Raw genomic sequence first — 18614 nt, 5'->3', positions numbered from 1 at the left:
CAGCTATAGATTTCTTCTTCTTCTTCTACTTCTTCTCCTATACAGGATAACTTCCTTCTGTAAATGCATGTCTTTTCTCAGTTCTGAACTTCATTCATTATAAATTTCTCTTTTTCTTAAGGAGACATGTTGTTCAAAAGAACACACTGCACCTGCAGAATGTCACTGCAAGCCTTTCTGATATACTCAGTCATTCATCAGAGAGTTTGTTGCCGTTTTTAGTCATCAGTCTTGTTTTGGGTTCTGGTAAACATAAGCCATTATTCAGCAGTCTGAAGTGGAGAGAGAATGTGTGATTAAGGCTTTGTTTGGTGAAGCAGGGCAGAAATGATGACTGAGCGTTGGTGAAAAACCTGTAAAAACTAAGCTCTCTGAGGAGCAAATACATGAATATTGGAGCAGCGAAGAGAAATTGTTGTATTGTATTGGAAACGGAATGTATTAGGAAATATGTTTTCTGTTGCTGGCAGTAAATTAATTTGAAATAATCCTAACACACAAACTTATTTTGGCTGGTTTGTCACGATGTCACGTCTGAAATTCGGAGAAGAGGCGGGGTAACCAGAAGAAATGTGTCCGGTTAGGTATTTTCAAAACGGTGCAGGTGTTTCCTCCGCTTGAAAATGAGACGATAGACCACGATATAAGCAAACAAGTAAAAACAGCCAATCCGCTGCTTTCCTGCTCGTTTGCGTATTGGTTTGGATTGAAGCGTCTCTGTTGGGCACTGGGCTGCTCTCATCAATCGTACTGACGCTCGGCACTTGTGTGTGTGGATCTTCACTCCTTGGATTGTGACTTTGAAACAACAGACCCAGGGCAGTGATTTTTTCTGATTAGATTCCGCAGTCTCTGTGAGTATTAGGGGCTACAGCTAGATGATAAAATATTTTAAATGCTGATGAGAGTTTGGCAAAAAAGTGCAACTCGAATAGATGTGTCCAACTGCTGCTGGACTTCAGAAGCTATTAAAACACACGCTGCCCTGCCGGTGTAGCATGGCCACGCTGCACTGTCAAAACAAAGGAATAACTAACTAATAAGAAAGCAATCAACAGGATCATCGTCGTCAGGATCGATCGACACGGCTGATTGAGGGAGTCCACCCCAAGTCTCTAAACTGGAGCCTACTGCGAGCATCGATTAACGGATTTGACAGCTCACCTTCAGACATCTAACAGCCTCAGAGGTAAGCAGTGGAATTCAGGCTATAAAATATCTTCACTGGGCAATGAATTGGCTGCAGCGCATCATTGGAATATGGGGATTTTTTTCTTTGTCCGCATTTAATCACACAAGTGCTGCGCTCAGCCCCACACCTGTTGTTGTTTGGCCCCGTCAGAACCAGCGGATGTCCACTCGTAGGAATCTGCGGGTGATTTTCGCTGCAGTTTTATGTGCCTATGCAGACACTGTGGAGACTGGGTGAAAAATAGGCTTGAACATAAGTCCGCATGATACTTCGTTTTCCCTTCTATGCACTGACATTTGCGCAAGATTTCAGTCTAATAAAGTCTAGCACATTGTTCCTTAAAAAAAAAAAACATGAATGTGGGCCAGCTTAAGCAAAATCGGGTTGAGATATATTTTCGACTGAAGTAGGTGTTTCTGAGACGCATGTGAGCTTTGAGTCAAACAGCATAAGATCTGAACTGAAGGTGTTTAAATGAGAGGGGGAATGCTGTTAGTGATGATGATAGCTGTTGGAAAATGTCATTTCTATCACACTGATGACAAGAAAGCACGGAAAGTGTCTGTCTTGTATGTATCTTGGGTCGATGTGAGGAAGGACTTCTCACTGTGGACCCCCTGCCGGGACGCCGCCCCCCTTCCACCATCCCCATCCTCCTGTTGCGAGGCGTCCAGCGCGCACTCTTGCTCCACACGGTGGCGCACGCTGTTATAAGACTCTCCCAACATGTTCCGCTCTCTGTGGTTTCTCCCAGCAGGTCCCCGTGTAGACCTGCAGAGCGCACTGTAAGCAAAACCCACTGGGTTATTGGGACCGTCTGTACAAAAACACCCTTTCAGCCTCTTTCACGTTACCTGTCATTTTTCTTTCTATTTCCCTGTTTTCCGTCTTTTTTTCGTCTCTAATTAATCTCTAATAATTCACGTGTCTTTATTTTCTTTTTCTTCCTCTGTATCTCTCCCTTTCTTTTCGCCTCGCCCTTTCTCCCTCTCTGTAGCTTCTCCGTGTGTACTTTGCCAGTACAGCCGCAGGCAGGCAAGCAGAGCTGAGTCTGTCATCGGGACTCACTAATGAGCCCTCTCTCCATTTCCCCATGTGGAGGAATGTTTGCGCTGTAGAGTGAGCGAGCGAGTAAGGGGGGAGAGAGGGAGACAGACAGGAGAGGGAGGGAGGGACGGCGGGAGTGAGTAAGAAGCCAAGAGTGGAGTGTGAGAGGAGCTACCGTACCTGCTGCTCTCACTGCTCAAATATTAACAACGGATTTCAGGGAACTGATGCTGCTGCTCTGGGACAAACCCAAACTGTGGAGGCAGCCGGGTTCAGTGGTTTGTGGACAGGCACTGTACTGCTGCTGCTGGAGGCACTGCATATAAAAGACTGATGGAGGAGGAGGTCACAGAGCCGGATCCTCAGATGGTGGAGCCCTCCAGCATGCCATCGCCAGGGACACATGCGGAGGTAAATGGAGACTTGCCGGGCAACCCATACCTGAGGGATGATGGGACAGTGGACGTGGTGGAGAGTCCGGCAAGGGAGCCTGTTGTGCTGCAGTATCCTACAGAGTACAATCTCAGCCACCAGTGTGGGTAAGAATCATCATATGGGAGAAACAGAGAAAGGGTCTGTTGCTGCAGGGAGCAGCTGATAATATGTGCAGAGAGGTGGCACTTCTGTGGAACACTCCCGTCTTTTCTTTTCTCAGTTTGGAGATTGAATTCAGCTTTGTAGTGATGGTTTGATGAATTGGCTTTGCACTCACTTGGCCGATGTTTAAACCCCTTGTGTGCCTTTGCTGCCCAGTCGATGGCACTGGAAGTCATAGAGCCATAATTTAATTTCACAAAAAGTCCATATTTCATTGACAAATGGAAATGTTTTTCATGTTATGATTTCAACAGAAATTTGTTTTATTGCCTGTTGTGACTTGTCACCTTACACACCATTCGAATAGATAAAGTTGAATGATCAAAAGCAACAGGCAATTAAATAAGTGTCACCATGACTTTTGAGAAGGGATTACTTTGTTTTCAGGTCTGTTTTAACAGCTGTGTTGTGCATTCGCTGTATTGAATAATATCGTCTTATGGTCACTGTGTTTACACAAACTGAGTCATCAGATGGCACCAAAGAGCCTCACACCACAGAAACACCATTGTAACCGAAATGACCAACTTCTGGTTTGGTCTGGAAATTATTATTTTTTCATTGTTTTTATTTTAACATCTGTCATTTCTCTAATTGGCAATTTATTTTATGACCAGTTGACAGACTATGCTCTCATTTTATTCTCTGTAATGAAAAATGATTTAACTACACACAAAGTTTCTGCTGCATTTATTTCTGTGGTTGGACCTTTTCAAGAAATCTGCCAGTGTAGCCAAAGTCTGTGACATCACATCAGGTGGTTTTGGTTTGCTGTTACATCTTTGATGGAGAATGTATTTTTACACAAAGCTGTCACTGTATTATGTCCATTACGAAGCTGATCTTGTGGCTGGAGCGGCTGCTGTTGGTACACATTGTTCTCCTCGTGTCCCGCTCTGTATTGGCCCATTGCTGTTGGCTGTTGTGCTGCAGGGTCTGATGTAAGAAATTGCCATCTGGCCTCCTTGTCATGCAGGAAGCTCTGAGTAAGGCTGTGCTCTTTCATCAGGTTTTGCTTTTTTCAAAAGTGAAACCTCAGAAATGAGGACGGGCTGCTTTTGCACTTTTGATGCGGTCATGGGTCAATTACTGATTTCTTATAGGAGAAGAGATGTGAGGGATTCAAGGGACTGACTGAGTTGTTTGTATAGTTATGAGGAAAAGCATCAGTATATTGGTGAAACTCCGTTTGATCATTTATATCACATCATATATTTTTTTTGTTCAGAGAGATAGTGACTGTTTTTGGACATTTACATACAGTTACGGCATGAATATACCTTAAATGGAAGTCCATTGTGCTTAAATTGTAGTGCTAAAATGGTATGAAAATTATTGAATTGAAAGAACGTATTTTTATTACAGCTCAATTCCATTATATTCAAACAAACATTAAAAAAGAGCATTTGGAGAGTATCTGCCCATAAAAATGAAATATTTTGTGGTTTATAATTTTTAACATTTGGGATTGTTTTGGCTTTTGATGTGCATGTTCAACATTTTTTTTGTGACCGTAATCTTTGGCATCCAGTTGATGGACAGTTTGCAGTGGAATGAGTTCATCATGTCTTCCCGCCAGTTATTTGAGGACATAAGACATTTTAATGACAGCTGCATAATTGCAGCATACTGCTTCTTCCTTTAGGGTCAAACAGTTTTGATTAGTCATGTCACCTTTGTATTATCCTTGAAGTGTCAGCACAAGTAATGCTTTCCCCGTAAGGCATGCGACTTCAGTGAGATTTTATTTATGTCTCAGGTGTAATAGGGTTCATTTTTGCAGTGACCCAGTCTTTACAGGACTAGAAAGTCTTAAGAGTATTAAATTGGTGCATTAATAGTTTGTTCTCCCTTCAGCTAATGTGTAATACTAATATTTTAAAGTGATTAAAATGCTTTGAAAACAAAGCTGTGAATGCTCCAAATGGCATTTAATTTTCTTAGATTTGCCACCTTCAAATAAAAAGTGGCTTTTAAAATGTCTTTCTTATATTACTGATTGTCATCCGTATTTACACAACCATCTACCATGAGTCATCTGTGGGAACTTTAATCATGAAAAAAGGAAACATGAGCTTCACTTTGCTCATACTCAACTTCAGCCTTTTTTTTTTTTTTAAACCATGACTGTTAAAAACATTCATGGACTTTTATCCATCTGAGGAAGATCTGTTTTTAAAATCATGTTCATGGTTAAGTTTTAATGTCAAGGTTTGTGGTTAGACATTGCAGAACAGTTCTGTGTTCTTTTTTTGAGCTTTTAATCTTATTACTTTTATCTTTGGGAAGAAAGTTGAGGATCTAAAAAATTAGAGACTTCAGACTTTTATCTGTGACCATCTCCTTCTCACCTGTCATATTTAACTGTCACCTCTACAGAACCTCTTAAAAAATCAAGACTCTTGATGTGACAGCTCGGCCCATGATTAAATGCCACAGGTCTAATCACAGCTAGTGCGAACATCAACAATAGTGTTCAGTCAATTCATACACTGTCCTTGAGCCAGATTCTGACTCCTAGCTCACTCCCTCACAGACTGAAAGTCACTTTGTGTAACAGCATCAGCTAATGGCCTCAACCTATTGTAAAATTTGAGTTACTATCCTATAAAACTATAGGGCGGGTTTCATCTGCTTTTAGTGCCATGCTCTTTTGTGAATTTACATAAAATGTACTTTTGGGCAAAATATCTTCTAATCCATTCTAGTAAAAATGAAACAATTAGTGGATTAATTGCTTTATGGATAGTCTCTTAAATGTGTGAGGATATGGTGCTTTTCTTAATTCTTTGTCATTGTGAGCTGGATTTTAGGCTTTTTGTCAGTCAGAACGAGTGGAGCGATGACATTCGAGCGGATCATGTTGTAATATTTCTGATTTAAATAAGTAAACGAGTGAAACCAGTTGTTTGTAACGGTTTGTAATCGTCCATCTTCAAATACATATACAGAATTTGTCATTCTGTGCCATTTCAGTAAAATCCTCAGGAACATCTGATGCTGATTTCTGTGGTTCACTTTTATCAGGCACTCGATCTGAGTATTAAATTCCATGATCTTGCCTCCTTTTCCCGTTCAACTAATATATATATATATATATATATATATCTCACAGCATGCAGAGAGTAAGGATTAGATGAAGGGAAAAAGTGGTCTTGGTTGATGCGATCACTTCTGATTTAAGTGATTACTGCATGCTTTGTTCCTGAAGGGCAAATTAGCTTCTTCAGCTGAGACCTTGATCAATTTAATCAGATCTAATGATGCTGAAAACTGTGAAGCGCTCTGTTCTACACTGTCTTTCTAAGGGGTTGAAGGTCAGTGTTTCATCGTCTCAGCACATTATTTCACACTTTATCTTTTGCGTTATTAAACACCATATCCTTGAGATATTTTAGTAAAGTGTTATCTAAATCTTATCCTTTCTTAATGTCCCATAGCCTTGATGTACGGAGCCCCGCAAGGGACATGGGAGAAAAAAAATTACGATGAACTTTTGCGAGATCTCGCAAAACTAACTCGGGATCTCGCAAAACTTTTGCGACATCTCGCAAAAGTTGAATTCCAACAATGGCGGCAGCTACTTGGTTGTAATATTACTCTTTCTGGGTCACAAAATAAACTTTTAAGATATTTTGAGGCGTGAATGTAGCTGTGTAAACGTCAAATATCTGCTCGGATTAGAAAATCACATATTTGCAAAAGTGCTCCGACGTTTTCGGAGATGTCTGACACCCACCATCTCGAAGCTAACAGGAGGTCGAGACCTACTACAGCCGGGAGGAACACCGCTCTCCCGGCACATCGTGCCTCGACCTCCCGGTCGGCTTTGAGCTGGCGGCCTCCGAAGAATGCGGCTAAAAGTTTTGCGAGATCTCGCAAAAGGCCATCTTAATTTTTTTCCTCCCATGTCCCTTGCGGGGCTCCGTACCGTACCGATGTGTAATTACATTAGTCTATATTTATTTTTATATTTCACAGTCGTTTTTTTCCTTTACATTTTGAAATTGAAACGTAAATGGACATATTTGGCATGAATAAATAAATATTTTGTGCCATTAACTGTAAGATGTCAGTCAGTCAGCTATTTCAATTTTAACATTTACATTAATTTCCACTGTCACTAAAAATACTGTATTACACCATAAATATGTGCAGTGGTAGGAAGACTGCAAGTAGCCAGTATTTACACAAGACAGTATATTCCTCTACAAACCTATCAGGAAGTGTTTTACAGTGTGCATTTTATTTAACAAATCTTGGTCAAATCAAATGATAGCATGAATAGCACATGAGGAAGAGATCGAAGGAATTGTGATGGAGTGGTGTGGGCATAACTGAATCAGCAGAGTGATAGCGGGAAGTGTCAGATTGAAACGTGTGAAGATCTGAAATGGCTAATACCACTGACTTCAGTGCTCTGCTTGAACTAACAGCATGCTAAAATGATTCTTTACTCTATAAATGTGTGGAAATAATGGAATATGTCTGCCACAGCAGCATATCGGGTTAAACCTAGTATAACTTAAAGGTCATCCTTGATTTAGGGAATTTAAGGAAAAAATGTCACCATGTGATTCATTTTCAACCAAACAACTACTAAACTGGGTTTTTGGTGAGATCAGGTACACAGATGACTGATTTAAAAAAATAACAGCTCAACAGTTCAATTACTGCTGGTGTTTAAAATTCCAGCAATCCAACAGACTAATAATTCTAGCTTGCACATAAAATCTTACTATCTGTTAAGATGCTCAACAACCATCCCAGGAATGTAAAAAGTAAGAATTGGATTTCTGCTGCTGAGTGTCATTATGTCATTCATTCTTAGTCTTGATTAGTGTGAGCTTTTCTGCTGAATACAGAATCTAATGAAAGTGAGAAAACTCACAATGGAAGCCACAATTTTCCTCCACCCTGAGAGTACACATAGTGCTGTTTGATCCTACAAAACCAAAAGTTTGCACCACAAACTGCCTTTTAATTTATTTGTGTCTCCATTGTCTGCTTTCAAAACATTTTCAATATGATTCTTGATATCATAATAAGCCATGTGTTGATTTCTGATATGAATTGAAAGTCGCCCTTGCATGGTCAACCATTCTGATCAATAGTTCCCCAGGCAACACAAATGCAGAAAAGTACCTGTGTAAATCAGCTGCTAACATGTGGGTTGGCTCGTAGCGATAAAGTTGAAAGAGCGGACAAGAAGGATGATTGTAATATTCAAAATGACAGCTGAGAAATGGCTGAATAATTGATGAATTAGGAAATGAAAAATCCTGACATTACGCGCAAGAAAAAGCTGCTCCTAATAGGCGGAGCTGCAGACGTCTTGATGTGCATGCTTATTAAACTGACAAACATGCAAGATGCAGAGACCGGTTGTGAACTGCGAGGCGACAGATGGCTGGTCGTTGTTGCAGGATGTAGGAAAATAAACCTTTCGAGATAAAAGAAAGAAACAAAGAGGGAAATATTAATGTATAACTATAAACTCCTCTAAAACCTTCAATGAAGGCTAAGAAAAGATCACCCCTGGCTTATGGTTGTTGTTATTTTGGTTTTGCAAGAAGAATGAGCAGCATGCCTTTGTCATAAAAACCTCTAAATATAAACTAACAGATTTTGAGGGCATAAAATTACTGTAACCCTAAGAGTGTAAAATCTTTTCCCTTTTCACATTTAGATGTATTCTAAATATTTTTGTCTAAGCTCTCATAACTGTGAGATGTATGAAACTCTGCTCTGCTGTCAACTTAACCCGTAAAGGAGATAAAACAATGAAAAATATGATTCTTTATGGTGCAGATCATTCAGTTCATTCTAAAAATCCTCCATTATGTCAAAGAAGCATTTCCTCAAAGGGCTCATCTAGATGAAATCCTGTCAGAGAGAAGGAAGTATCGCTAAGATCTCAGTGCTTTCACTTTCCCCCTGTGCCCTTGAGCTTTAATTTATTGAATAATTAATTACTTCAGACTCATTTGCACCTACATTGCACACAGGCATGCTCATATGCACCTAACGTAGACATGAATTCAGCACATTCACCTCAAGCTACACGCTGTGTTACTTTCCATTTAGTGAATGAGTTCTGTTTCATTTATGAAGCTTGTTTATGCCGCGCCTATTGGATTTGTTTTAGCAGTGCCAGAGTCACAAATGAGCGAAACTGTCGCTTTAAAATCTGATTATCTCTTATTTTCTTCTTGACTTAATTGTAAGTTTTGTTTGAAAGGGAACCTGCGCAGCTCGCAAATCAATTCTCACAGTTTTTTCTTTTTCTGTGGCTAATTTGAGACCCTAATAAGTTAATTCTACAGTGATGTTGCGGGGACCATGAAATGTCACACACAGAAGCTGCTGTTTTTAGAAATGTGTAAGGTGGGCTTTTAATGGTTTGTTTGTTTTTGGAATTAATCCTCCAAGAGAGAAGACTCCTGTACAGCTCCTCTTTTCTACCCTCACTGCTGTCTAAATGATTTCTTCTATTGTCTCTCAGGGAGAAGATGCCGTTCCACCATGTAACGGCAGGCCTGCTCTACAAGGGGAACTACCTGAGCCGCTCGCTGTCCGACAGTGACAGCGATGTGTTGGCCAGCATCTCTGTTGAGGAGCTTGACGGTAGGACTCTTCTGTAAACTGGCTACTGTCCTCCCTTCCTTATCCTTAATGATTTATTCAAAGGGAATAGGTTGCTTACAATCTTCCTACCTCCATAGTAATTGGCAACATCTTGCAGCTAATATATTAATATTCATTACTGCTATATGTTGTTACTCAAACCTGAGAAGAAAATCATCCATAAATGATCTTCTATTAAAAAATAAATAAAAAAATGATGTGTTTTGTGTCTTCAGCAAAAGCAAAGCCAGGTTTAGGCTTTTATTTACCAACTGTTAACTTATTTATGCAACAAACACAAATCCAGGCCTTGAGTTAAAAAAACAAAACACACTTTTTAGACTTAAATAGTGTGACCTGGAAATGTTGCTGCAGTGCATACAAATGATTATAAAGCCACTGTGGCTTCATGTTTAGTTACACTTCATGCCAGCTTAAGAAGGGTGTAGGAACAGAGTTAACCCTCTCCAGGCAGACGTTGCAGATTTGCAACAGTTAAGAACTAACAACCTGATTACCCCACATACATATTTTACGAGTTTTTTTTTACTCAGAAGTACCACTGCAGGACATGGTTGTGCATTAGCAACAAAAAACTTAATTTGGGCCTGAGAGGGTTAAAGGAAAAAGTTACAAAAAGGTCAGAGAACAATTAGCCTGTAATTGAAATCCAACAAAGGTATTGAACATTTAAAGAATATTTGACTGTGTGTAAAGGGAAAAAATTGTGTGCAAAATAAAAAAAACAAGTATTTTGGACGATAAGCCTGTCCACACTGTAGACTCTAAACCTATGTGGATCTCTTTTTCCCCCAAAAGAGTCTGTTCTGTTCATTTTATTGCCAGAAACGCTTTGAGAGACAATGCGGCGCTACAACACGAGCAGCATCTGCCTCACCGAGTCAACCAGCCACAGAAATGCAGTATTCTCTACATAGCTTATCTTACCAGGAGCATTTGTGGTCTGCTGGCCCCTCTCTGTCTCAGACGCTGTGTTTATGAACCCTTTGTTTTGCAGTATGTCTGAGAGTAATCACCCGGGCCCGTACAACACAAACCTGATCAATAATGGTCTGCTGGAGTCAGCAATAGCAACCTCACAGGTAGCAAACAAGCTAGACTTCCCAAGACCTTGAAAATATTAATCTTTTGATGCAACATTAAGCTGCTGCCTGGAAAATTGGCATTGCAAGGCATGGTAATGGCCAGATACTCTGTCAGGCTGGAGTTTTAATATGCACGAAGGGATTTGCTGTGTGTGAATTCCTCATTCCTGTTTCAATGGGTTCACGCTGTTTAGTGAATACGAAATGATCTGTGGTTATAGGGTCCTGATGAGGTCCATTTAAAAACGCTATGACTGTAGCCTGCCTGCACTGTAATTACTGCATAAGTATTTACCCTGAATTATATGCTGGATGGTATTACAGTGGGTTTGCAGGCAGGTCACTAGTTTGAATAGTGAAAGTCAGTAGAACCAGGTACGACTTACTCAGGCCCTCATAACTGATATTATTAAAAAAATGTGTCTCAGTCGTGCAGGTTACTTTTCCTAGTGATGTCTGTGATTACTACCGATGTCCAATATATCATTTAGAAATTAAAGAAGAAACAAGCTTTTCTGGGGAATTACATGTCGGAATAAAACCACGACTTGTGGTGAGGGGAGCAACTGTGTGCTTGGCTGTCTGCAGGTGCAGTGTGAAGTTTTGTGCCAACTAGAGGAGATGAAGAGGGGACTGTCGGTGATGATCCTAATTTTTAGTATTGATTAGTTTTTTTTTTTTAAACATCTTACAATATTCCAGAATATTAGCCTGCTTTCATGTGTATGTGGGATCTTTGTCCTGTTGGAACATCCAGTTGTGTCCAAGTTTTAGCCTTCCAGATGTTGATTTGAGGTGAAGTTGAGGAATTTGGAGGTAGTTCTCCTTCCTCAGTATTCCATCCACCTGTACCAGTACCACTTGCAACAAAACAGCCCCAGTGCATGCTGTTACCACCACCAAGCTTGACAGTTGATACAGAGTTTGAAAGCCTCACATTTTTTTCATGCAAGCACATCTTTTTTCATTGAGGCCAATCTTTATCTTGTCTGACCATAAAACTTTTCTCCAGAAGCCATTTGGCTTGTCCAAGTGGGCAGCTACAAATTTCAGTCAAGTTTGAAAGTGTTGATTTTGGAGCAGGAGCTTCTTTTTTAAGCCGCACCCTCTTAGCGCATGGTGATATAAAAGTCAAATTATTGTGGACAGTGCTGCTAGTGATCCAGCAGTTTCCTGGTCCCTGAACATCTCAGGGAATTTCCTCTCATCTGAGGGTGACAGTTTCAGTGTTCATCCAGACTTTGGTAAAATGGTGTCCAAATAACTTTGAATCTACAGTTGTTTAAAATTGACTCCAAGAGACTTTTCTATCTTGTGTTAATCTACAGTTTTCAATCATTAGAAGCTCTTTAGATCATCACTGTCTTCACTGACTCTGACTTTCCCATTGTTATGAGTATCGTTTAATCCAGTGAGTGCTATCTAACAAATCCTTCTTATCCTGACAAAGACAAACTGCCAGCTTTATTCAATAGTGATCACTAATAGGTTAATAGGCCTTGGCCTTGTCAAGTTAAACAACATTATAGAATCTTCAGCACTACTTATTAAAAAAAAAAATATTTGAGCCTGTATGTCCATCCAAAATAAATTCAAATTTTTGGTTTTTAGAGTCATTAAAGATGTTTGTGGGGCAATCATTCCACTCTGGAAAAATAACAAACTTGTAAACTTTTAACCCCTGTAGCCCTTCAGTTTCAGTCCCCTGATACAGATTACTCAGCCTCTGCGTTCTGCACATGTAACACTTCTGCTTCACAATATTTACTGTTTGTCCAGGGGTATTAAAAACCTTGCAGCTGCAGGCTGAGCTCTCATATGACTGGTAGTGTGGAATCATTCAGCTGATGAGTTTGTTGTTTAGTTTGTTAATGTTTTATCTCTCAGGAGGAGCTGCTGCTGCCAGCAGGGATTACTGAAGATAACAGCAGGCTCTTAAGTGTTTCTTACAGTAGGTACCCCACTGTAAGATTTAAAATATGTCAGTCATTAAGAGACTGCTGGCAGTTGTTCACCAGAAGCTGCACTGAAGGGCAACTTTAATATGTGAGGTTGATCCTGACCAGTGTTTTCACTCCATGTTACAGCATCAAAGAGAGTTCACGTTTCCGTGTATTTTCCTAAAACTAGAATGGGGAAAATCTCTTGTAAGATGTAGGATTTATAACTAATTCTCCTAAACACACTCGATAAGCTGTTCTCTGATCATCTGAATGTGAAATATTGTTCATGCCATTCCACACAAGCCTTTTTGCAGCGTTGCCCTTGCTCTGTGACCTGAGTGTAATCTTACGAAGCTCTAAAAGCCATTTGTAACCTCTTTGCACCTCATTGGTTTCTTTAAAAGTGGACAGTTTTTGTCTTATTCGTTACATAAATTGAATTATGGTGTAAGGAAGGCCCAGAAAAGAGCTTTTTGCAGAATAATAAGCCTTTCCTAACCAAGTACAAGCACAAACAACAAAACTTCAAGAGTTTTCCTGCCCTGTGTGCTCTCTGGTCCATCCGGAATCTATCAGGGAAAACCATGTTAATCTGTGGCGTTAGATCCTGAAAGAACAAACTGAGCATTTATTACAAAGATGTTATTATTACATGACTCACAGTAATATTGGGGCTGTGAAGTTTCACAAAATTGATCATAATCTCATAATATTTGAAAACTGCTACTTACAGAAGATCAAATGATTAACTGTATGCTTTGACCTTATGTGATCTCTTAGTCATGCTGTTGCTGAGTGAGGTTAGTACTCCAGGGTGAGAGTTGCATGAGGTCATTGACCTTTGGTTGCATGTGTGAATTTACAGAAACTCCTAGAGAGTCTTCATCTTTCAAGTTTTATGCAAATCAGATGACTTCATCTGTCACCACAGGGCAGCTTGAGAGAATTTAAACTAGTTCAAAAGTTTGAATTTCAAGACATATAATGAATTTTTAAATCTTTTATGACTGAAAACTAAATTTATTGAACTATTTTCACCACACAGCTGACATTTCATTCAGTGTAATTCTGAAGGTGCACTGGGACAGTTCTAGTGTAATAGCCCGGATGACAGACAGCATAATATCCAATAGCATCGAAACACTCCACCACAAATTCAGATGAATATGCATCCACAGAGGCAGACCTGGGTGAGTTCACAGTTTTTTCTAAAGGTTTTGTGAGGGTGGTGCAAGAAATTCTTCCTGGCTCTTCTGTCACAAAGCATGCTGAGTTAGAGCAGATGGCAGGAAGTCTACGGGTAATTTAGAGTTCCTTCAGCCAACCTGAAGAGAGACTCAAAGAGACACACAACAAACATTTCCAACTCCAGTGGGATAAAAGAAGCTGTTCCCACTTCTGTTTTCTACGAGTACCAGGACAGTTACCAATAGGGAAGAAACTGGTTGTGCAATTAGCGCGGAGAGTACCTGATGTATAGTTCTTGCATCCTGCAACAAACACAAAGAATCACACATACAGTCACACAGTTTTCAATAAACAACTCATCTGAGGAGGAGCTTGGGGAACTGTCCATGGTGCTGCCTGTGTTTTCCTTTACCTCAGTCACACTGGATACCACAGTACAGAATCCAATATTTAGTAATTAACACAGCACCAAACTCTAATAATAATAATAAGAATTATTATTATTATTATTATCATTATTTATTTATTTATTTATTTATTTATTTTAAAACGGTTAAAATTATAATTTAAAGTCAGGCAGCCTCTGAAAAATGTCTTCAGACATTTATCTACCAATGTAATGTTCATTCATTGTGTCTGCATCAATCAGTTATTTTATTCTCTGAAAATTGAAGTCAAACTGGACTGAAGTCAAATTTAAGTCAAATATACCACTGAATTTTTTAATAATGTTCTTTAAATAATCCCACAATCCAAATCAGGCCTTTTGAGATTTCAGAAAAAAACAAACAAAAAACATAATAAGAATTAGTGAAAAAAAATGAAGGTACAAATGAATAAAATCTGTTTTCTATGTAACACAAATATACAACAATTTGTTAACATTAAAAATACTTTTAAGCCAAAACATTAAAACAAATACCATTTTAAAAATACCCACGTAATACTGTGTTGGGGGTATGAATATAAGACCTCTCTCTAACACAGGGAAACAGGCATCTGCTCACACACACACACACACACACACACACACACACACACACACACACACACACACACACACACACACACACACTTACAACTAATTAGAATCATAAATCAATCATTTATGCATGAGGTACACTGCAGGCAAACTAATATGTATGCCTTTGATGTGATGGGTTGTTAGCATTTGTGTGTCTGTGTCCTGGGACAGATTATTTCCAGAAAAGTGGCTCGTGTTCTTGCAAACAATGATGATGTTTTACGTGCTCAGGACCAGCTGGTTGGGGAAGCAGTAGCGTGCCATTTTGAAAAAGGTCAACAGGGACGAAGTCCTCTTATTTATCTACAGTTGGCACTCTTCTTTGCTTAATGGCACAATTCATTATTTACACACCATTTATCTTTTATTATTCCCAATCATTTGCGAGAAGATCAGTCCAGAAGGACAGCTGTGTAACTGATAATTAGATGATTGATGGACTTGCTTTTTAATGACTGTTTTTTGGTTCTGGGTGCTAATTTCAGGTATAAAATGCTTTTAGTGTGTTGCTTTGCAAAGCAGTTAATTGCAACACAATGTCATTTATTTAAGACTTTTTTTTTTCTTTCTCACTTGTCATTAAAATATTTGCTATCATCCAACCATTTTTTGATTACTTTTATGCACTTGTGAGAATATTACAAAAACAAACACTAGCTACCATCAAATATACATTTTGTATGCAGGGATTTGATTCTGAGTCTTGGATGTGATGTAAACTGATTGTGACTGGTTTTTTTTATTGTTGTTGTTGTTGTTGTTGTTGCTTCCATAGTGATTTGGTAAATGTCCTCTGCTTTTACATTTCCTGGGAAGGATTGGGTTAAACCATGGTAAATGGCCTGCAGTTGTATAGCGTTTTTCTAGTCCCTAAGGACCCCAAAGCGCTTTACACAACCTGTCATCCACCCATTCACACACAGGTGATGGCAGCTACATTGTAGCCACAGCCACCCTGGGACGCACTGACAGAGGCGAGGCTGCCGGACACTGGCGCCACCGGGCCCTCTGACCACCACCAGTAGGCAACGGGTGAAGTGTCTTGCACACAACGACTGAGACTGTCCGAGCCGGGGCTCGAACTGGCAACCTTCCGATTACAAGGCGAACTCCCAACTCTTGAGCCACGATCGCCCCCATAAACGATCTACTGTGCTCTCCCGTCTCAAATTATTCAGTGCTCAACAGCGTGCTCATGCATGTCATGCAGTCATAGTGTTCTTCAGAGAAGTGACATTCCTCTTCTATTTAAAAAAACACCAGACGCCTGTCCGTCTCTCTCCCTTTTCTTACCATGCATCCTCGCTTATCTGTAGGCACACTTATGAAATATGCATTTATTAAAGCACTGCTGACTCCTTTTACTGATGGCTTGATCACACATCAAGCAGCTACTGAACCAGCTGTGTAAAAATAAGGCATTTTTGTCTCGGGTCTGAGAATTGGTGAGCTCAGCTTCAGTCGCTCAGATGACTAAAGAAGTCATTTGGATGAGTGATTAAACATTTATCCCATTGAAAACGGTACTTCCAGATAAATGGTATTGAATATGCATGTTCATTATCAATTTAAAGCTTTCTCAAATCATTCTATAAAGCAGAAAGTTTTTATATGATGAACTTATTCTCTTATCAAATGATGTGACCAGTGTGGGAAGCCGCATCTGGGAAGTCACCGGGTAACATTTTGGGGTTTCTGGGTCAAGATTTTCTGTTCCGTCTGTGTAAGAATGCAGATCCACTCATCCCTTGTCTTCACTGCTTTACTACACATACATTCACACCTGTGGCTGTGGGAATAAACATTTTTTTCGTTCTGTGATGATGAATGGTCCATTAACAGTGCAAAATTTTAACATACCTTGTGAGTTTAAAAACACTGTGCAATGATAAACGGTGGCGACAAAAGTAGTCCTTCTCTGACTGTATGTTTGCAGTCTTATTCAACAGAAGGCAAACTACACTGTAAAATGATCATTTAGCTGAATCAACATTGCTTTCAATCGCAAAAGAAGCTGAACATTACACACGAGCCTCACCAAATTTGTATTTTCAGTTTTATTATTCCCCTGTAGTTTATCTTCCCTGCAGTTACATGTATTCTCATAAGCACTGGTGACTCGAACAGCCAGAACATGCTAAACCACACTACAGCAAAAAACAAGGCTCAGTGTTTATCAGGCAACAACAAAGAAGGATGTTTAGCAGGATGGGAAGATGAAAATGTGTTTTTCTCTTATCTGTTGAATAGCATAGGTAGGGGTGTTATTCTACACAGTAAATGGTTCTATCGACTGAAGAAAAAATCCAATATCCTAAAGGTCACAAATTTAACGCTTGTAAGGGACGAAAAGCAGTGAAGCAAGTCCCACTCTAACTACCTCTTTTAGCGTAGCTTTGGATGATTGAAGCAGACCTAATCTGCTCATTTAGATTTTATATTTTTATTCTTGGACTCGACATAATATACAGTTAAAAATAATAATAATTTGCCTCGTAATCGGCCTCAGTGCAGTTCTTAAGTTCATTCATTGACTGAAATGAACCATTTGAATGCCTTTTTCCTCCCACTTTGAGCCAAGTTTCTCCTGATTGGCTGCCCCTCATAGACAGAAGGTTTAAATAGAAGGTGGAGTCAGCTTTTCTGTTCACAGCCAGGACTACATGTCTGAGTTGACCCTATTAGGGATATTAGAGCATTCTGAAGTGTGAACCTTTGGCTCAAATTGATTTCTTTTTTATATACATTCCTCAAAAAGCAACAATCAAAGATAATATCATATACCAGCAGGTTACAGTGGAGAAGGTGAAATCATGAAAAGCTGAGGTGACAGTGGCTGTGACAGCAGGTGGAGAAAATGAATCACTGGTCTGAATTGATCTTGTTAACTTGAGGCAGTGGTGCGAGACCAATTGCATCACACGGCCCAAAGCTAGGTCAGACAGGAAGTAAGGGAAAGGGAAGAAGATAGAGGAAGGTCTGTGGATGATGATGATGATGAATGAGGTGAACGTTTGACTTCATTGAATGTATTGTGAAATAAAAGTCTCTAGAAGCATATCATTGCCAAAGAAAGGAATCCCAGAAATGCGAAAGACCAAGCAAAATAACTATACCGAATAAGTGTTTGATTCCCCAAACTGGGAGCAGGAGGGGTAAGCCCTATTTATAGATGCTGAGTCGATATCCTGTTTGTCTTGGCAGAGATCAGAGAGGCGTTTAAGGTGCTGGATCGTGATGGAAACGGGTTCATTTCCAAACAGGAGCTGGGCATGGCCATGCGGTCTCTGGGTTACATGCCCAGTGAGGTGGAGCTGGCCATTATCATGCAGAGACTAGACATGGATGGTGAGTCACATGTACACACACACACACATGTAAAAATGCTCTGTGCAGTGCAGAATGGGATCCTCCCTCATGTGTTGCATAATAAAAATGTACACACCGTCAGTTTTTATTGTCTTATCAACAGGTAACTTCACAAATATCTACAGTAAACTGCAATATTTCTCTGTTCACTCTTTAGGCTTCAGATGCACTGATTACATCTCCCACCATCTCATGCATAAAACATTTATTCATGCCTGCATGACTTTGTACTATTCTTGTTTTCAGCTACTTGCTTTATCCTCTTGACACATTGAATTATCAAAGTGAAATTGATGCCCAAGGAGAGCAAAGTAAATGAAGAAATTTGGAGATTAATCAAAAGTATGCATGCATGAGATGGGGATAGTTTTTGTAGGTTAGGTGGGTTTTCACAATGGTTGCCCAGCAAGTACAGTTTGTATAATGTCATTGTAGTTCCTTCATAACTTGACAGTCTGGTATGTGAAAATACATTTAAAAAAATGCATTATAACAACAACATGTATAAGATTCTTGCAACA

General features: G+C 39.6%; 1 protein-coding gene across 2 annotated transcripts in view; it reads left to right on the top strand.

The window, feature by feature from the left end:
* The first annotated feature begins 564 nt into the window (after positions 1 to 564).
* The window catches only part of caln1 (calneuron 1), a 65221-nt gene continuing 47171 nt past the window's right edge, over positions 565 to 18614 (top strand). Inside the window, exons 1-3 of one of the 2 annotated variants that reach the window (XM_084950268.1) lie at positions 565 to 1189; positions 9342 to 9463; positions 17929 to 18072. In XM_084950268.1, coding sequence (XP_084806394.1) covers positions 9349 to 9463; positions 17929 to 18072 — 259 coding nt within the window. In that variant the 5' untranslated portion in view covers positions 565 to 1189; positions 9342 to 9348. Of the gene's footprint in view, positions 1190 to 2354; positions 2779 to 9341; positions 9464 to 17928; positions 18073 to 18614 lie in introns of those variants that run through there. The other variant, XM_084950267.1, reaches the window with a different exon arrangement.

Source organism: Perissodus microlepis, chromosome 14 (assembly GCF_051167445.1).
Source record: "Perissodus microlepis isolate ML-2025 ecotype Zambia chromosome 14, ASM5116744v1, whole genome shotgun sequence".
NCBI classification, from domain to species: domain Eukaryota; kingdom Metazoa; phylum Chordata; class Actinopteri; order Cichliformes; family Cichlidae; genus Perissodus; species Perissodus microlepis.
Note: the sequence above shows the minus strand (reverse complement) of the source record. Positions and strands in the feature narration are given on the sequence as shown.